This window comes from Brachyhypopomus gauderio, chromosome 19 (genome assembly GCF_052324685.1).
Source record: "Brachyhypopomus gauderio isolate BG-103 chromosome 19, BGAUD_0.2, whole genome shotgun sequence".
Classification (NCBI taxonomy): domain Eukaryota; kingdom Metazoa; phylum Chordata; class Actinopteri; order Gymnotiformes; family Hypopomidae; genus Brachyhypopomus; species Brachyhypopomus gauderio.
In genome coordinates this window covers 5,879,211-5,893,015 of record NC_135229.1, presented here as the reverse complement: position 1 = coordinate 5,893,015, position 13,805 = coordinate 5,879,211, and the positions used below count along the sequence as shown (strand labels likewise).

General features: G+C 42.4%; 1 protein-coding gene across 3 annotated transcripts in view; it reads left to right on the top strand.

Moving 5' to 3' along the window:
* LOC143483089 (uncharacterized) overlaps positions 1-13,805 on the top strand; it is a 22,032-nt gene extending 8,227 nt beyond the window's left edge. The window contains exons 16-52 of one of the 3 annotated variants that reach the window (XM_076981810.1): positions 423-467; positions 1,630-1,686; positions 1,835-1,876; positions 2,076-2,157; positions 2,327-2,362; positions 2,633-2,812; positions 2,962-3,042; positions 3,414-3,503; positions 3,618-3,688; positions 3,897-4,082; positions 4,346-4,517; positions 4,628-4,696; positions 4,928-5,032; positions 5,128-5,222; positions 5,817-5,967; positions 6,082-6,192; positions 6,326-6,490; positions 6,578-6,664; positions 6,742-6,873; positions 7,197-7,295; positions 7,404-7,496; positions 7,647-7,777; positions 8,034-8,157; positions 8,241-8,321; positions 8,932-9,030; positions 9,575-9,622; positions 9,736-9,918; positions 10,026-10,153; positions 10,295-10,367; positions 10,522-10,596; positions 10,935-11,054; positions 11,162-11,257; positions 11,389-11,598; positions 11,982-12,159; positions 12,240-12,354; positions 12,872-13,044; positions 13,213-13,805. In XM_076981810.1, coding sequence (XP_076837925.1) covers positions 423-467; positions 1,630-1,686; positions 1,835-1,876; positions 2,076-2,157; positions 2,327-2,362; positions 2,633-2,812; positions 2,962-3,042; positions 3,414-3,503; positions 3,618-3,688; positions 3,897-4,082; positions 4,346-4,517; positions 4,628-4,696; positions 4,928-5,032; positions 5,128-5,222; positions 5,817-5,967; positions 6,082-6,192; positions 6,326-6,490; positions 6,578-6,664; positions 6,742-6,873; positions 7,197-7,295; positions 7,404-7,496; positions 7,647-7,777; positions 8,034-8,157; positions 8,241-8,321; positions 8,932-9,030; positions 9,575-9,622; positions 9,736-9,918; positions 10,026-10,153; positions 10,295-10,367; positions 10,522-10,596; positions 10,935-11,054; positions 11,162-11,257; positions 11,389-11,598; positions 11,982-12,159; positions 12,240-12,354; positions 12,872-13,044; positions 13,213-13,306 — 4,077 coding nt within the window. In that variant the 3' untranslated portion in view covers positions 13,307-13,805. Of the gene's footprint in view, positions 1-422; positions 468-1,214; positions 1,222-1,629; positions 1,687-1,834; positions 1,877-2,075; positions 2,158-2,326; positions 2,363-2,632; positions 2,813-2,961; positions 3,043-3,413; positions 3,504-3,617; positions 3,689-3,896; positions 4,083-4,345; positions 4,518-4,627; positions 4,697-4,927; positions 5,033-5,127; positions 5,223-5,816; positions 5,968-6,081; positions 6,193-6,325; positions 6,491-6,577; positions 6,665-6,741; positions 6,874-7,196; positions 7,296-7,403; positions 7,497-7,646; positions 7,778-8,033; positions 8,158-8,240; positions 8,322-8,931; positions 9,031-9,574; positions 9,623-9,735; positions 9,919-10,025; positions 10,154-10,294; positions 10,368-10,521; positions 10,597-10,934; positions 11,055-11,161; positions 11,258-11,388; positions 11,599-11,981; positions 12,160-12,239; positions 12,355-12,871; positions 13,045-13,212 lie in introns of those variants that run through there. The other 2 variants (XM_076981808.1, XM_076981811.1) reach the window with 2 other exon arrangements.

Genomic DNA, 13,805 nt, shown 5'->3' with positions numbered 1-13,805 from the left:
TATTTAGCCTTCTTTAGTTTTAAAGAAAGTAGCTATAGTATTCATCTTTGCATGTCATGGTTCCTGTCAGGGTGGTGGGGGAGGGGAAACTTCCTAATACAACATGTATTAACACAAACACAATTTTGATAATTAAACACACATAGAAGCAGTTACAGATGGCAACACGTGACAATACAATTCAAAGACAGACAACTGAGGGCAACACACGATGGTTTTAAATATACAAACTAACGAGGGGGAATCAGGTGCTAGAGCTCCCAGTATGTACAGTAGGTTAGCTAACTATTTTAGCCACAGTCCATTTTCCAGCACTATCGTTTGTTCAGTTTCTATGTATTTACATTATTGAATCTGATCGTTCCTGATTTGGACAAGGTAATTATATTTAATATGAAGGTAAATAAATATTGTACGTTTAGGGGAAGATGGGAGAGGATGGAGTTCCTGGACGCCAAGGATTAAAGGTAAAGTTTTTGATGAATTGTTAATGGTAGTGATGGGTGGGACACGAGAGGATTAGCTTTTGTCTTTTAATATTATTTTCCAGCTTCTGTTATGTAGGCTTAAAACATCCATTTCCATGTCTGTATGCTCTGGCAGTATATCAGCCTGTGTGTGTGTGTGTGTGTGTGTGTGTGTGTGTGTGTGTGTGTGTGTGTGTGTGTGTGTGTGTGTGGGTGTGTGTGTGTGTGTGGAAGATGCTGTGAAGATAAAACATCCAAATTATTGTTATTAATTGTAATTATTAATAATCATGTGGATGTTGGCCTGCGCACAGAGCAGCATACTTAGACACTGCTTCTGTCTTATAGCTGTGGCTTTAATAACACATCATTGATCACTGATTGATCGATCTACCTCATTGATTGGATTTTTAAAGCTCCATTCTGCACCTTTTGCACAACTTTATACATGCAGGGAAAATGTAACTGCTATCCAGACAATGTGTGATTACCCTCCGATACAGGGTAATCGCACCCCCACTATAAAGTTGACATTCTTTATTTAGTCATGCTATATTGCTTTTGCTGCTCATATTGCCTCCTGTAAATACACAGTGTACCTTCTTTATACCTCAGTCTGTTTATGCAAATCGCATTTCACACTGCAGTCCCGAGCCATGCACCATCCGGCTGTTTACGCCCAACTGTGATTTAATGAAAACAGCAACTGTGGAAGACTGGAATCTAGTTACTTTCTGCCCATCCTACTATCCATGTAAATTTCTTTATGTATGTTTTGCTGCTTTGTGAAGGTTGTCAACTAATTCCTTTATGCTCACGCATGACAATAAAGTCTCTCTTACTCACTCGTTATTAATATGTTCATACATTGTCTTGTGATGCTTCTCAGGGTTTTAATACTTTTTATGGCCTGCTTACATATACACAGTGGTTATACTTATATAGAAGCTCTTTTGTATATATATGTTTTGTTAACATATTTTGTGTATGTTTTTCTATTTGTGTGTGTTAATCTGGCTGTGGGTTTGTTAATCTGGCTGTGAGTGTGTTAATCTGGCTGTGCATGTGTTAATCTGACTGTGGTTGTGTTAATCTGACTGTGGTTGTGTTAATCTGGCTGTGGGTGTGTTAATCTGGCTGTGGGTGTGTAATAAATCTAAAGGGGGTTAAAGGAGATCCCGGTGCTCCAGGATATCTGCCTGGCCCAGTGGGTTCCAAGGTCAGTGATACACACATATACCCTTCTAGCATACACACACACAACGTATAACAACATCTGCAGCAGTGTGTGTGTGTGTGTGTGTGTGTGTGTGTGTGTGTGTGTGTGTGTGTGTGTGTGTGTGTGTGTGTGTGTGTGTGTTTTCCAGGGAGAGAAAGGTGACAAGGGTCCCATGGGTCCACCTGGAGAGGTACATAAATTTTCATGTTAAAACAGTATAATCAACAGCAATATTATAACCAATCAATCTGAGGCGGAATAATAAATGGTTATTATTTATAGATATTAGTTTAAGGTTGAATGTATATATTGTACAATACTAAAAAAATGTCTCTATCTCGATACCTGCATAAATGCAATATACCATCTATCATTAATATGGTTTGCAGGATGCTCTGTATCCTCCTGTAGTTAAGGGATATCAGGGAGCACCAGGTCCTAATGGACAACCTGGTCCCTCTGGCAGGCCGGGTGAGTGCAAGCATCAGTCTTACATGTGCTTATACACAAAATGATTCTTCGCAAACGAGTGCATTCAATTCTTTGCATCATTCAGAGACTATAAGGTATAATGTAAACAATATGTATTAAGAGTTTATGCCACCCATTGCATGATCATTACATTTTTTATCTTTTGAAGGTGTCCCAGGATTTTCTGGACCGCCTGGCCTTCCAGGTAGATTATCTGGGTGGTGATGGCTGCCCAAAGTACTTTAAAAAAAGATAAATGCTTTTTGAATAGAATAGAATATAATAGAATTTAATTGAATTGGAAAAAAAATCATTTAGTTGTCAAATGTATGAAGTACACAGGAATTTTGCTGTGCAAATTACTGGAAAATGAATTCTAAAAAAATATTCTATATCTATATATTCTATAGAGTTCAAAGCGTAACAGTGAGCAGTGATTAATCACCCACATGATAAAAACATTTTGAATATATAGGTGGAGGTTATTACATTCCTGGACCTGCAGGACTGAGAGGGCCACCAGGTCATAGAGGGGTCAAAGGGGAAAAGGGTGAACCAGCCATAGATCGGTATGGACCTCCTGGTACAGATGGACCTCCAGGAGTCACAGGACTTCCTGGAGATCCAGGACCTCCAGGCATATCGGTGCCCTCAGGTTTTGAAACTTTAATATACACCACACAATGTACACGATGTTTTCATCAGTGCTGAAAACAGTAGCTTTAGTGATTTTATCATCTCCAATGTATTTTATGGATGTGTTCTATAAACCTCTAAGATTTCTTTATCTTATATCTAATGCAGATCAGCAGGAACTTGTGGGTCCAAAAGGATACAAAGGTGTTGTGGGCCATCCTGGACAACCTGGTGAAAAAGGACTCAGAGGTCACAAACTCTCACGGCAAAATGATAGATATATACAGTAGATACATGTATATAGCCATACTGTAAAAGCTATACTATATATACACTTTATATATATTCAATATTCAATTCAATTATATATATATATATATATATATATATATATATATATATATATATATATATATATATATATATATATATATATATATATATATATATTATAATTCCTGGAAAGTTACTGTAGGGTTTCTGAAGATTATATCACGGTTTTTTATGGGGGAGTTGGTTACAATGTAATGATGTGTTTGGAGAGATTTCAGATCAGGTGTTTCAGATCAGGTGTTTCAGGTGTTTGAGTTAATTCTTTTATATAATTTCCCTTATTGCAGGTCAGAAAGGAGATGCCTGTAATGACTGTTCATTGTCTTGCAATGAACCACCAGGTCCCCAGGGACCTCAAGGCCCACCTGGACATCCAGGTAAAAATGTCCCAAAGCTACAATAGGCTGCAAATGTTTACACTTAGTTTGAATATAGGTTTACTTTAAATTTGCTACAATATGATTTATTTGTATATTACCTTATGCTGCTAGGTGTAAATGGAGCGCCTGGACCAAAGGGAGATTTGGGTTTTAAAGGAACGCCTGGTTTCCCAGGGTTTCAGGTATTATGTTGCTGACTAATGATCTTATCATTGCAACATTGCCCAAGTCAATACAGTAGCTCCCAGAACTGAGTTGCATCCAAACAACTCAACCACATGTTATGCTAGCACACAGTACTGAATCTAAATTCATTGTTCATAATGTAAACCATTCATATCACATTTGTTCATTTGGTGGTTATGTGGGCCTTAACCTTTTTGGCTGAAGGGGCCTCCAGGGTCTCCTGGCCTTCAGGGTTTGCCTGGAGAGAAAGGAAGTGGCGTGAGCTTGCGCTATGGACAAAAGGGCGATAAAGGAGCCCCAGGGCGTGAGGGAGCACCTGGACTGGATGGCTTTCATGGTCTACCAGGACTTCATGGACTTAAGGGACCACCTGGTCCCAAAGGGGATTCAGTAAGTAGTCCTGCTTTTTGAAACCACTTAAGTGTGTTGGGTTGTTTGGATAGACATACATGAAATATACATTTGCAATAATACATGTTTTCATATATAATAATTTCAGGTGGGCTACTTAATTCTCAGAATTGCATTTTCAACATAGATCATACATAATGAGCCTAAAAAGATTTTAACCATTTATATATGACAAACAGAGATGGGGAGGATGGTGTGCTTTTATATTTGAATGAATAAAACATGGATGATTTTGTTATTAGGATGAGACTTCTGATCTAAGAGGAGATCGAGGATTTCCTGGACGTCCCGGATATCCAGGAAGCCCAGGGCCACAGGGGCCGCCCGGACCTCCAGCTTATGGAGTTCCTGGATTTCCTGGACAGAAAGGCAGCCATGGAGCACCGGGCCTCAGAGGTCCACTGGGACCTCCAGGTATGAATCAAGACATTACTTACTATACTACTATTATTTACTTTCAGTTCATGTTGAGTAAATGCTTTTAAACTGGTCAGCGCTCAAAGATCTTACATTTAATTTATTAGGCCCAAAAGGAGAACCTGGTAAAGGTCCAAAAGGCCATAAGGGCCATCCAGGGTCTCCAGGACTACCAGGTGAGTGTCAGGACATACGGGAACATTAAAGCTGAATGGTCCTGATTTGAACCAGCACTTATCATGCTTTGCTCAGTTTTATGAAGTAAAATGGATCGTGGTTGAATCCCAAGTTAGAGGCACTGAGGATGACACGCATCCTGTGGATGGTGATGGCGCTTTTCTGAATCAAAAATGAGATGTTCCATTGGTATACTCTCAGCTAACATTTTTGCGTGCCCTTTTGAACAGGGAGACTTGGGCCACCAGGGCATACAGGACGTCCAGGTAACCCTGGCCCAAAAGGAGAGAGGGGCCTTTTTTCTCCTGGTACTTCTGGGCCACAAGGGATAAAAGGTGGGCATATGCTTAACCTATAGAATTATAAAATACATTTAAACAGCACAATCGACTTCTAAATGTCTAATATTTTACAATGTACATCACTGTAGGCAACAAAGGCCAGCCAGGGATCCCAGGAGCTCCTGGGATAGGCTTAAGTGGGCAACCTGGACCAAGTGGACCACCAGGATTTCCAGGATCAAAGGTCAGATGAGACAGATGCAGCAAAGTTCATGTTTCTTGTTATATGTTTTCATAGTCCATGAACACCAAGGAGGAACCCAGAGTCCTTATATATATTTGAGTCATATGTTATAGAAGTATGATACAGTATAAATGATTGAATGAACTTGCACGGTAAGTTTTCAAATAGTCAAAGAAAGTTTGCAGTAAAGGTTTTGTATGTCTGTGCATATCTTAATGAGCTAGGGCCTGAGGTTTCATGGGACCTCTACTTAGGAGACTACCCTCTCTTTCCACCACTCTTCGCTGGTCCACAGCAGATACGCGCTGTCACCTCCTGTTTATGGAATTATTTCGATTAGGATACATTCTTGTTCATGTTCTGATAAATAAGTCCGCCAGTTGCTGTATGTGTTTTGTTTAGTTTTAGTTATTTTAGGCCTAGATATCTTGTACCTGATTATAAGCTTGTCTGTGGTTACCCTGTTTGTGTCTATCTGAAAACCCTCAATAAAGCTGTTTTGGCATTTGGATCCTATAAGAGAGAGGGAGAGAATCAGATTATGGTTTGCTTCATTTTTTATGAAGTTCACTAATAAAAATGAACTATGTCCAGGGAGAAGTTGGCTATGGCCCACCAGGGCTAGAAGGCCCTGTGGGGCTTTTGGGTGAGCAAGGTGTTACAGGTGCTCCCGGAGACTCAGGTATGCCAGGTTTACCTGGGCTGTTTGGAGATGCAGGAAGACCAGGGGGACCTGGCCACAAAGGCACGTTCAGTACTTCCAGTAATACAATATACATAAAATACTTGAAATGATTATTACAATGTTTATTTATGTCTAGGTGTGGGTGTTAATTCAAACACTGTGATTTTAAAATAGGGAATAAAGGTGTAATTGGAAGTCAAGGTCCACCTGGTGCCCCAGGTGACTGTGATGCAAGACCTGGTCCAGCAGGTGATCCAGGAATAAGAGGTCAACCGGGCCTCCCAGGTCAGTGTTCCTATGAATCTCCTAAATCATCTCATAGAGCTACTTGAGGATGATCTGTTTTTATTAGCGATTACCATCAAATTCTCATCTACTTATGTGTCTGTTGAAGAAAGTATCTGTTTTTATTTTTTAGGCACACATGGACAAAATGGCATTACTGGAAGTCCTGGTGTACCAGGTTTTGGTAATCCTGGACATATTGGATACCCAGGCGCACCTGGGTCCTCAGTGCAGGGACCAGTCGGGCGTCCTGGACAGCAGGGAGTCCCCGGGTCAGATGGACTTCCTGGGGAACCAGGTAATGCCTGTAGAACATTCACTGCTGAAGTTCATACAACTTAGTTGGTTGCTATTTTATTTTTGACTTTAATTGTTAACCTGCTAGGACCCAGTGGAGAGCAAGGGTTACCAGGAACATCAGTTCCGGGACCAAATGGGGTCCCTGGAGAACCTGGACCACCTGGACCAAAAGGTAAACACACACACACACACACACACACTACAGTTATTTCGAAGTAAACATGCAGTTGAATTTGCTCTTCTGGACAGGATCCCAGGGTGTGGTTGGCATGATAGGCCTGACAGGTCCTCCTGGTGTTCATGGAGATCCTGGAGACCCTGGATCACCAGGTCTTATGGAATGTGAGAAACATGGACCTGCAGGAGACCCTGGACCACCAGGTAAATGACTATTAGTTTTCAGCCCCCAAAGATTGTTTTGTAATTATGACAACTGTATAGGAACCAATAATTTTACCAGGACACTGTTGGCCATATCATGATCTTTACGCATGTTATAGCCATTTATTACATAGCTCATGTATAGATCATTCTGTATAATGTATATAATGTGTATTACCATGATGTAATTGGTATGCCACCAGAGGTTCTATGTTCCCAGACGTAGGTGGTGGGGAAAATCTACATGTCTGTGAAATGTCAAGTTTGTAGGATTCCTTCGAATTCACCAAGAATTTGACCAATTTTTGACCAACCGTTATTAGGCATGATTGGTTTAGTTGGTGCCAGAGGAGATCCAGGACCCCAAGGTGCCAAAGGAACTGATGGGAGAGATGGGATACCTGGGCGGCCTGGACCACCAGGTGTGTGTGTTTATGAACTTTATGTATTCTAAGTAATTGTGAGGGAATGATTTACTTCAAATGAAACGTGTTAAGAATGTTAACAGATTTTACAATCTTTGTTTCTAGGTCCTATTGGTGATAGAGGGGTTGACAGCCATGTTCCTGGTGAACCAGGCATACCTGGACCTAGAGGAGATCCTGGTTACATTGGTTTTCCTGGTGAATTTGTACACTGACATCATTTGCATGCACACAAACATCACGTCTTGAGCCTCATACCACTTTATCATGTTGTTAGAGATCCACCGAAATTGCTGACAATCCATGCTAGGTAGTTGCATTTATTTTGCGACCTGTCTTGTCTGAAAGGTCCTCGAGGAACTAAAGGAGAGCCAGGTCTTCCTGGGCGTTCAGGAGTAACTGGTGCACCAGGAAAAAGGGGACGGAAAGGAGAGAAGGGTGCAGGCACTGAGGGACCTTCTGGGCCAAGGGGGCAAAAGGTAAATCCTTCAGGGCCTTTGCCAACTATGGCAAATTCCCTCACAGTGTAGTATTAGTGCATATCGCTGCATAGATTCATGACATGACTACAACTGTGTTAATTTCAGTTCCAGGTTATAACACAGCAAAGTATAAAAATGTTCAAGGGGGGGTGAATACTTGTGCAAGGAACTGTATGCTATGATGAAGACTACAATGTTTAGTCTTAACAGTTTGTAACAGTGGCTGTAAGTGTGCATATACGTGTGCCTACAGGGAGAGCCCGGACCAGCAGGTGATGAGCTAAAAGGAGAGAAAGGGAATGTTGGATTTCCTGGTCAACCAGGTAGCCCTGGGCCAGCAGGCCCACCAGGAGACATCGGAGCCTCTGGATTTCGAGGTGAACACGGCTGAAGTGGCTAGTAGAGTTGTTAGCATAACATGTTAGCATGTTCTTTGTTTACTCCTGTGTTTTTGTTTCAGGACCCCTCGGACCACCTGGTGTTCCAGGGTTTTTTGGTCCACGCGGACCTCCAGGACCCGCAGGAGTTCCTGGTCCCCAAGGTACATATTTGGGATTATTCCTGATGTCTTCAGTTTCTAAGGACCATGATGTATTATTTAAATGAATTTCTTGAATCCTGTGTTTCTTGGTTCAACTAAAACGTTTGGTGAAGACGGATAAATATTAATGTTTCGATTAACCTAGAGTGTTATATTAAACATGTCTACTTTCTACTATCTGTGCAGAATAGTAACCTTAACCTTGTAGACAACTGCCCTTTGCCTAGGCTGAGAGATATTGAAAATGTTTTGCACTTAGTAAAAATGACAAATTAAAGAACATTACCTTGCATCATTAAACCATATTGAGCAAATCAACAGGTTATTCAACATTAGTTAGCAAATGTTAGGATGCCACATTACCATTATAACATCACAAACAGCCTAACCTAAATAAAATCAAGTACAAACAGTTACCGAAGCACAGACGCTTCCAAATTAAATCCATTTCCAGTATATAGAGCGCTTCGTTTTAATCAATATTAGTTCATAATCCGGGTATTAACAGTGCAGTGCATTTACATTCATTTTCCAGTGTGAACACCAATATAGAACGCTACCAAAGTGTGCACTTTGGACAAATGGATAAATTGTACTTTATCTGTCTCAGGGAGTCATGGTTCCCCTGGTGCTCCTGGACCAGTAGGTCCAATAGGCAGCCGTGGTCAGGAAGGTTATCCTGGACCACCAGGACCAAAGGGAGACACAGGTAGAAACTATTTTTATTCTGTTTCCTTCAGTCTTACATGATGCTCACATAAACATCTGCATTTGCTGTGCAGTAGGTGTGGTGTCTGCCTTGTAGGCAGGTGTGATGTCTGGTGTACTGGTAGTATTATCTCAGTATACCATTATGCAAATCACCTACTGATCCGTGGAACGTAACTGGCCCTGCTACCTAAATAGCAAATGGTAGCCTTGGTCTCTTCTGCTATCATTTTATGCAATGCTAGCCAACCACGGGAGTCTTTTAGGCCACATATGCAAAACTGGCCTGTTCACATGTTCCTCCAAGTGTGCTCAGCTGACCTACCTCACGTGAGCAGCAGTCTGAAAAGCTGTTGGATTCACGTGTCCCCAAAGGAAACACGTTAGTGCACCCTTCTAGGTTGGTAGCAGCCTTGTAATATTGGTAAACCAAGCAGGCAGGTAGGAATGGTCAGTCATTAAAATTTTGAGAGCATTTTATAAAAACTGCATAAAAAATTATTCTTGCATGGCTTACAAATTTCGAATGTGATGGAACCTTTCAGGTGTGTCAGAAGGTCCTCCGGGCAGAAAAGGAGACAAGGGACAACCAGGTGAACACCAGCTGTGTCATCTACGGTTTTTATGTTAACGTTTCTGTTTTTCTATTTTCTGTAGTGGAACTTTGCTGTAATATGTGATAAGGTGCAACGTTTCACATTGTCAGGTCCCAAGGGGGATCAGGGATTTCCTGGCATCCCAAGTTATGGATCATCCGGTCCTCCGGGAGAAAAAGGAAACCTGGGATCACCAGGGCCTCCAGGTTTCCGTGGTAGTCCTGGGACTTTGGGAGACTGCTTTCATGGGGACAAAGGAGATCCTGGTCTCCCCGGTAGAGCTGGAGATCGTGGTAAAAGGATCATTTCACTGCACGCCACAATCACTTAGTAACCATCAGTAGCTTGCATGTTTCTGTCTACTTCAGTGTCTCACAGATATTTAATATCTGACTAATAGGGCCACAAGGTCCCAGGGGCCCTCCGGGGTCCTTATCTGAATATAAAGGAGACAAGGGGGACAGGGGACGTCCAGGTTCACCAGGACATGCTGGAGAGTTAGGAGATGAAGGACATTCTGGGCTTAAGGTGAATCACTTCTTTAGACTTCATATTTTATTTTAATGCTCAAATGCCTAAATATTAGGAGTATAGTCTAATGTGCATTGCCTGTCTATGTAAGACAGTTATAATCAGAGGACCTGTTTTACACTTGGGTCTTTTGCACAGGGGCATAGGGGTGATCCAGGAAGTCCTGGGTTACAAGGGGACCCTGGGGTGCCTGGCTTTCCTGGTCCACAGGGTAAGAGCAATTTTTTCAGCACTACACAATTTCTTCAGCACTACTTTTATATATGTTATATATGACATTTGAGATTCCATTTTAAGAAATCAAGATACTCATGAAGAAAAGGTGGAGGGGCTGTTTATTTCTAACAGTTAGTTCTCATGGCAAGGTGAGTCCGGAGAACCTAGCAACTATCCTGGCCCCAAAGGTATACCTGGATGCAAGGGACGAAGAGGAGAGAAAGGTTTCACGCAAACAGTGACACTCATATCACACCACCATGTTACCACATCAACATGCGCATTATGTTCACTGCAGGACAGTACGGAGTTCTTAATCGTTTCATGACACACTTATATGCTCCAGTAGGATTATAACAAAAGAAACCCAGAAATGTGAACAAAATAAACGGAAATGTAGAATTTTAAGACAACTTATCTTGGATAGCTACCTTTAGACTTTACACTTTACACACAGAAAATAGAAATTTAATTTTAACACAAGAATAGGTTTGTGTTTCAGTAGGTGATCTGAGAATGTTCTAGACTGAATTTTGATACAGAACATTATGCTATTCTCTAGGTTTACAGGGCAGAAGTGTGTCAGCCGAGATCATGAAAGGTGACCCTGGGCCACAGGGAAGCCCTGGACATCCTGGTCTTCCTGGAGACGTGGGGCTACCTGGACCACAGGGGCCTCCAGGTGAACTGAAATAATTACTGTTACCAGTAATACCGGTGGTTAAAGTGGGTTATAATCTGTATGTGTCCAAAGGGCCAGGTTTGTGTGACAACACCTCTCTATTACAGGTGCCCAAGGTCCCAAGGGCCTTCCAGGGAGAGCGGTTCCAGGTTACCCTGGGTTCCCCGGATTTAAAGGCGATAAAGGAGACCCTGGGCTGCCAGGTTGACATCCAGCCTTCAAGTTTCGTGGTCTCATACAAACGTGAACAAATGAGAGTCCCAGATCAGAAAGAACTGCTCTCTCTCTCTCGCTCTCTCTCTCTCTCTCTCTCTCTCTCTCTCTCTCTCTCTAGGGCCTGTGGGTTATGTGGGTCTGCCAGGACAGAGGGGCCTTCCAGGGTCTCCAGGAAGAGGAGCGCAGGGAGTCGTAGGAGGCTTCCTGTTGACCAGACACAGCCAGAGTGTCCATGTGCCCTCTTGCCCGCCTGGCACTACTCTCATCTATTCAGGCTATTCCCTACTCTTTGTCAATGGGAATGAGAGAGCGTATGGACAAGACCTGGGTAACATATGCACGCTCTCTACATGCTCACATAAAACCTTTCATTAAACACTGAAAACATACCCAACCACTTATCCTCAAGTAGTCCAAACTCCAGCTGTCCCAAATGATGGCTGCTGTGGCCGTATATGATTGGCCACATATAAAATGCAATGAAGCCACGTTTATCGACGGATTATCTTCTTCACCACAAAAATACCCTGTTGCTGTCCTTAACCCAAGTCTGTCCTGCTCATTTGTCATTCTGTCCTCTCCCCTGTCCGAGGAGCCTGAGCCGGTGCGGTTTGTCTTTGAGCGAAGTGCCGCTGTCTCGCGGTGCCGCTGTCTCGCGGTGCCGCTGTCTCGCGGTGCCGCTGTCTCACGGTGTCGCCCTCGTTTCCTCAGGGACTGCTGGGAGCTGCCTGCCTCGCTTCTCAACCATGCCATTCCTGTTCTGCGACACGGAGGAGACCTGTCGCTACGCCTCTCGAAACGACTACTCCTATTGGCTGTCCACGGCTGAGCCCATGCCCATAAATATGACCCTGATCCGGGGGGACGCGGTGGCGAAATACATCAGCAGGTGCTGCACTGACAAGGTTGTGTTCTGCCGGAGATACAACATTCCCGGCATTTCCGACATGTCTTTATCTTGATTGACAGGTGTTCGGTGTGTGAGAGCACCAGCAATACCATCGCTGTCCACAGCCAGACTACATCCATTCCAGAGTGTCCCAGAGCCTGGTTTTCAGTATGGACTGGCTATTCCTTTGCCATGGTATAAACAGGCTTGTCTTAATTGTAGCTGTTTTGATGTATATTATATACGATATATAGGAAGGTTTCTATTATTAAGTGGTCTGCAGCTCATAGTACATTATGTAGTACAAGTTCACTGGTGTAGGGACAAGTTCTTAGTTTTCAGGGGTCAGAGCTTTTGTTACTTAACTTATTTGATTCAGTTTCAGCACTGTAAGTACTCTTCAATACCTGAATTAGGTGTGCTGATCCAGGAACTGTATTTGGAATGATAACCGCAGCACTTAAAGGCAATGGTCTGCTCAGGGATTATTTAGACATTGATAAAACAATATATTCAATATATAAAACAATAATATTATTTGACAGGCTGGTTTTGTAGAAGCACATTTAGCCTAAGTGAATTTTTAAAAATCTCAAATTTACATAGTTCCGGAATAAGAACTATGCTATGCATAAGCTATGCATTATGCGTGTCATATTAATGTTTTATACTTCATATAAAGAGTATATACTTTATACTACTTTGCCTACAGCAAACAGGGGCAGGTGCTGAAGGTTCTGGTCAGACCCTGATCTCCCCTGGCTCTTGCCTGGAGAACTTCCGTAAGATTCCCTTCATTGAGTGTCACGGCCGCGGTACCTGTAACTATTACCCGGACTCCTATAGCTACTGGCTGGCCTCCCTACACACAGGCCTGGTGTTCAGGTGAGGCCATGTGATATTGTACCACCTTGCTGAACTACAGAACACATCCAACACTACCAGAGATGCAGCTTTTAAAACTTTATTTAAATACCTTCAATAAGGTTTTTTTTTTCATTCAGATATACTTTTCATGCATATGACTAAAATTCCACGTGTGTTCTCTTACAGCAAGCCCGTGCCTCAAACAGTGAAAGGTCCGTTAATGACGAGCATTATCAGTCGCTGCTGTGTCTGTATGAGAGCTGAACAACAAGCAAAATAAAAGTCCCCAAGCACAGCACAGACCTCCAGCATTAGAATTAGTGTCATTACACACCTAATTAAATGAGCTGTGGTTCACCAGAATGCAAGAGCAGAGTGTCCCGCTGTGGCTGGCAGTCCGATGCTGCTCTCAGGATGGGTGGAGTGACACCGTTCTGCTCCGCCGTCATTCACTGTAACACTGTAATACTGTAACAGTCGTGGACATCTGTGCATTCACGTATCCCTTCTCTTTGCAGGATATAGCTTTGCTGCCACCTACGTGGTTAGCCGGTGCTCTATGAATCTAAGCCGTTGGTGGGTGGGAATTGTGATGACTAAATGTTTTGAAAAACAAAATAAAATTAGCGCAGCTTTTTACTCAAACTAGTACATTAGTATTCGTCGTCACATTTTTCTGTGTATGGATATATTTCACTGGTGTGTATATTTACTAAGTAGATCCTGTAAGTGTGTACATGATTTCATTGTCTCTGCAAATACATTTTTTTTTCCATTAA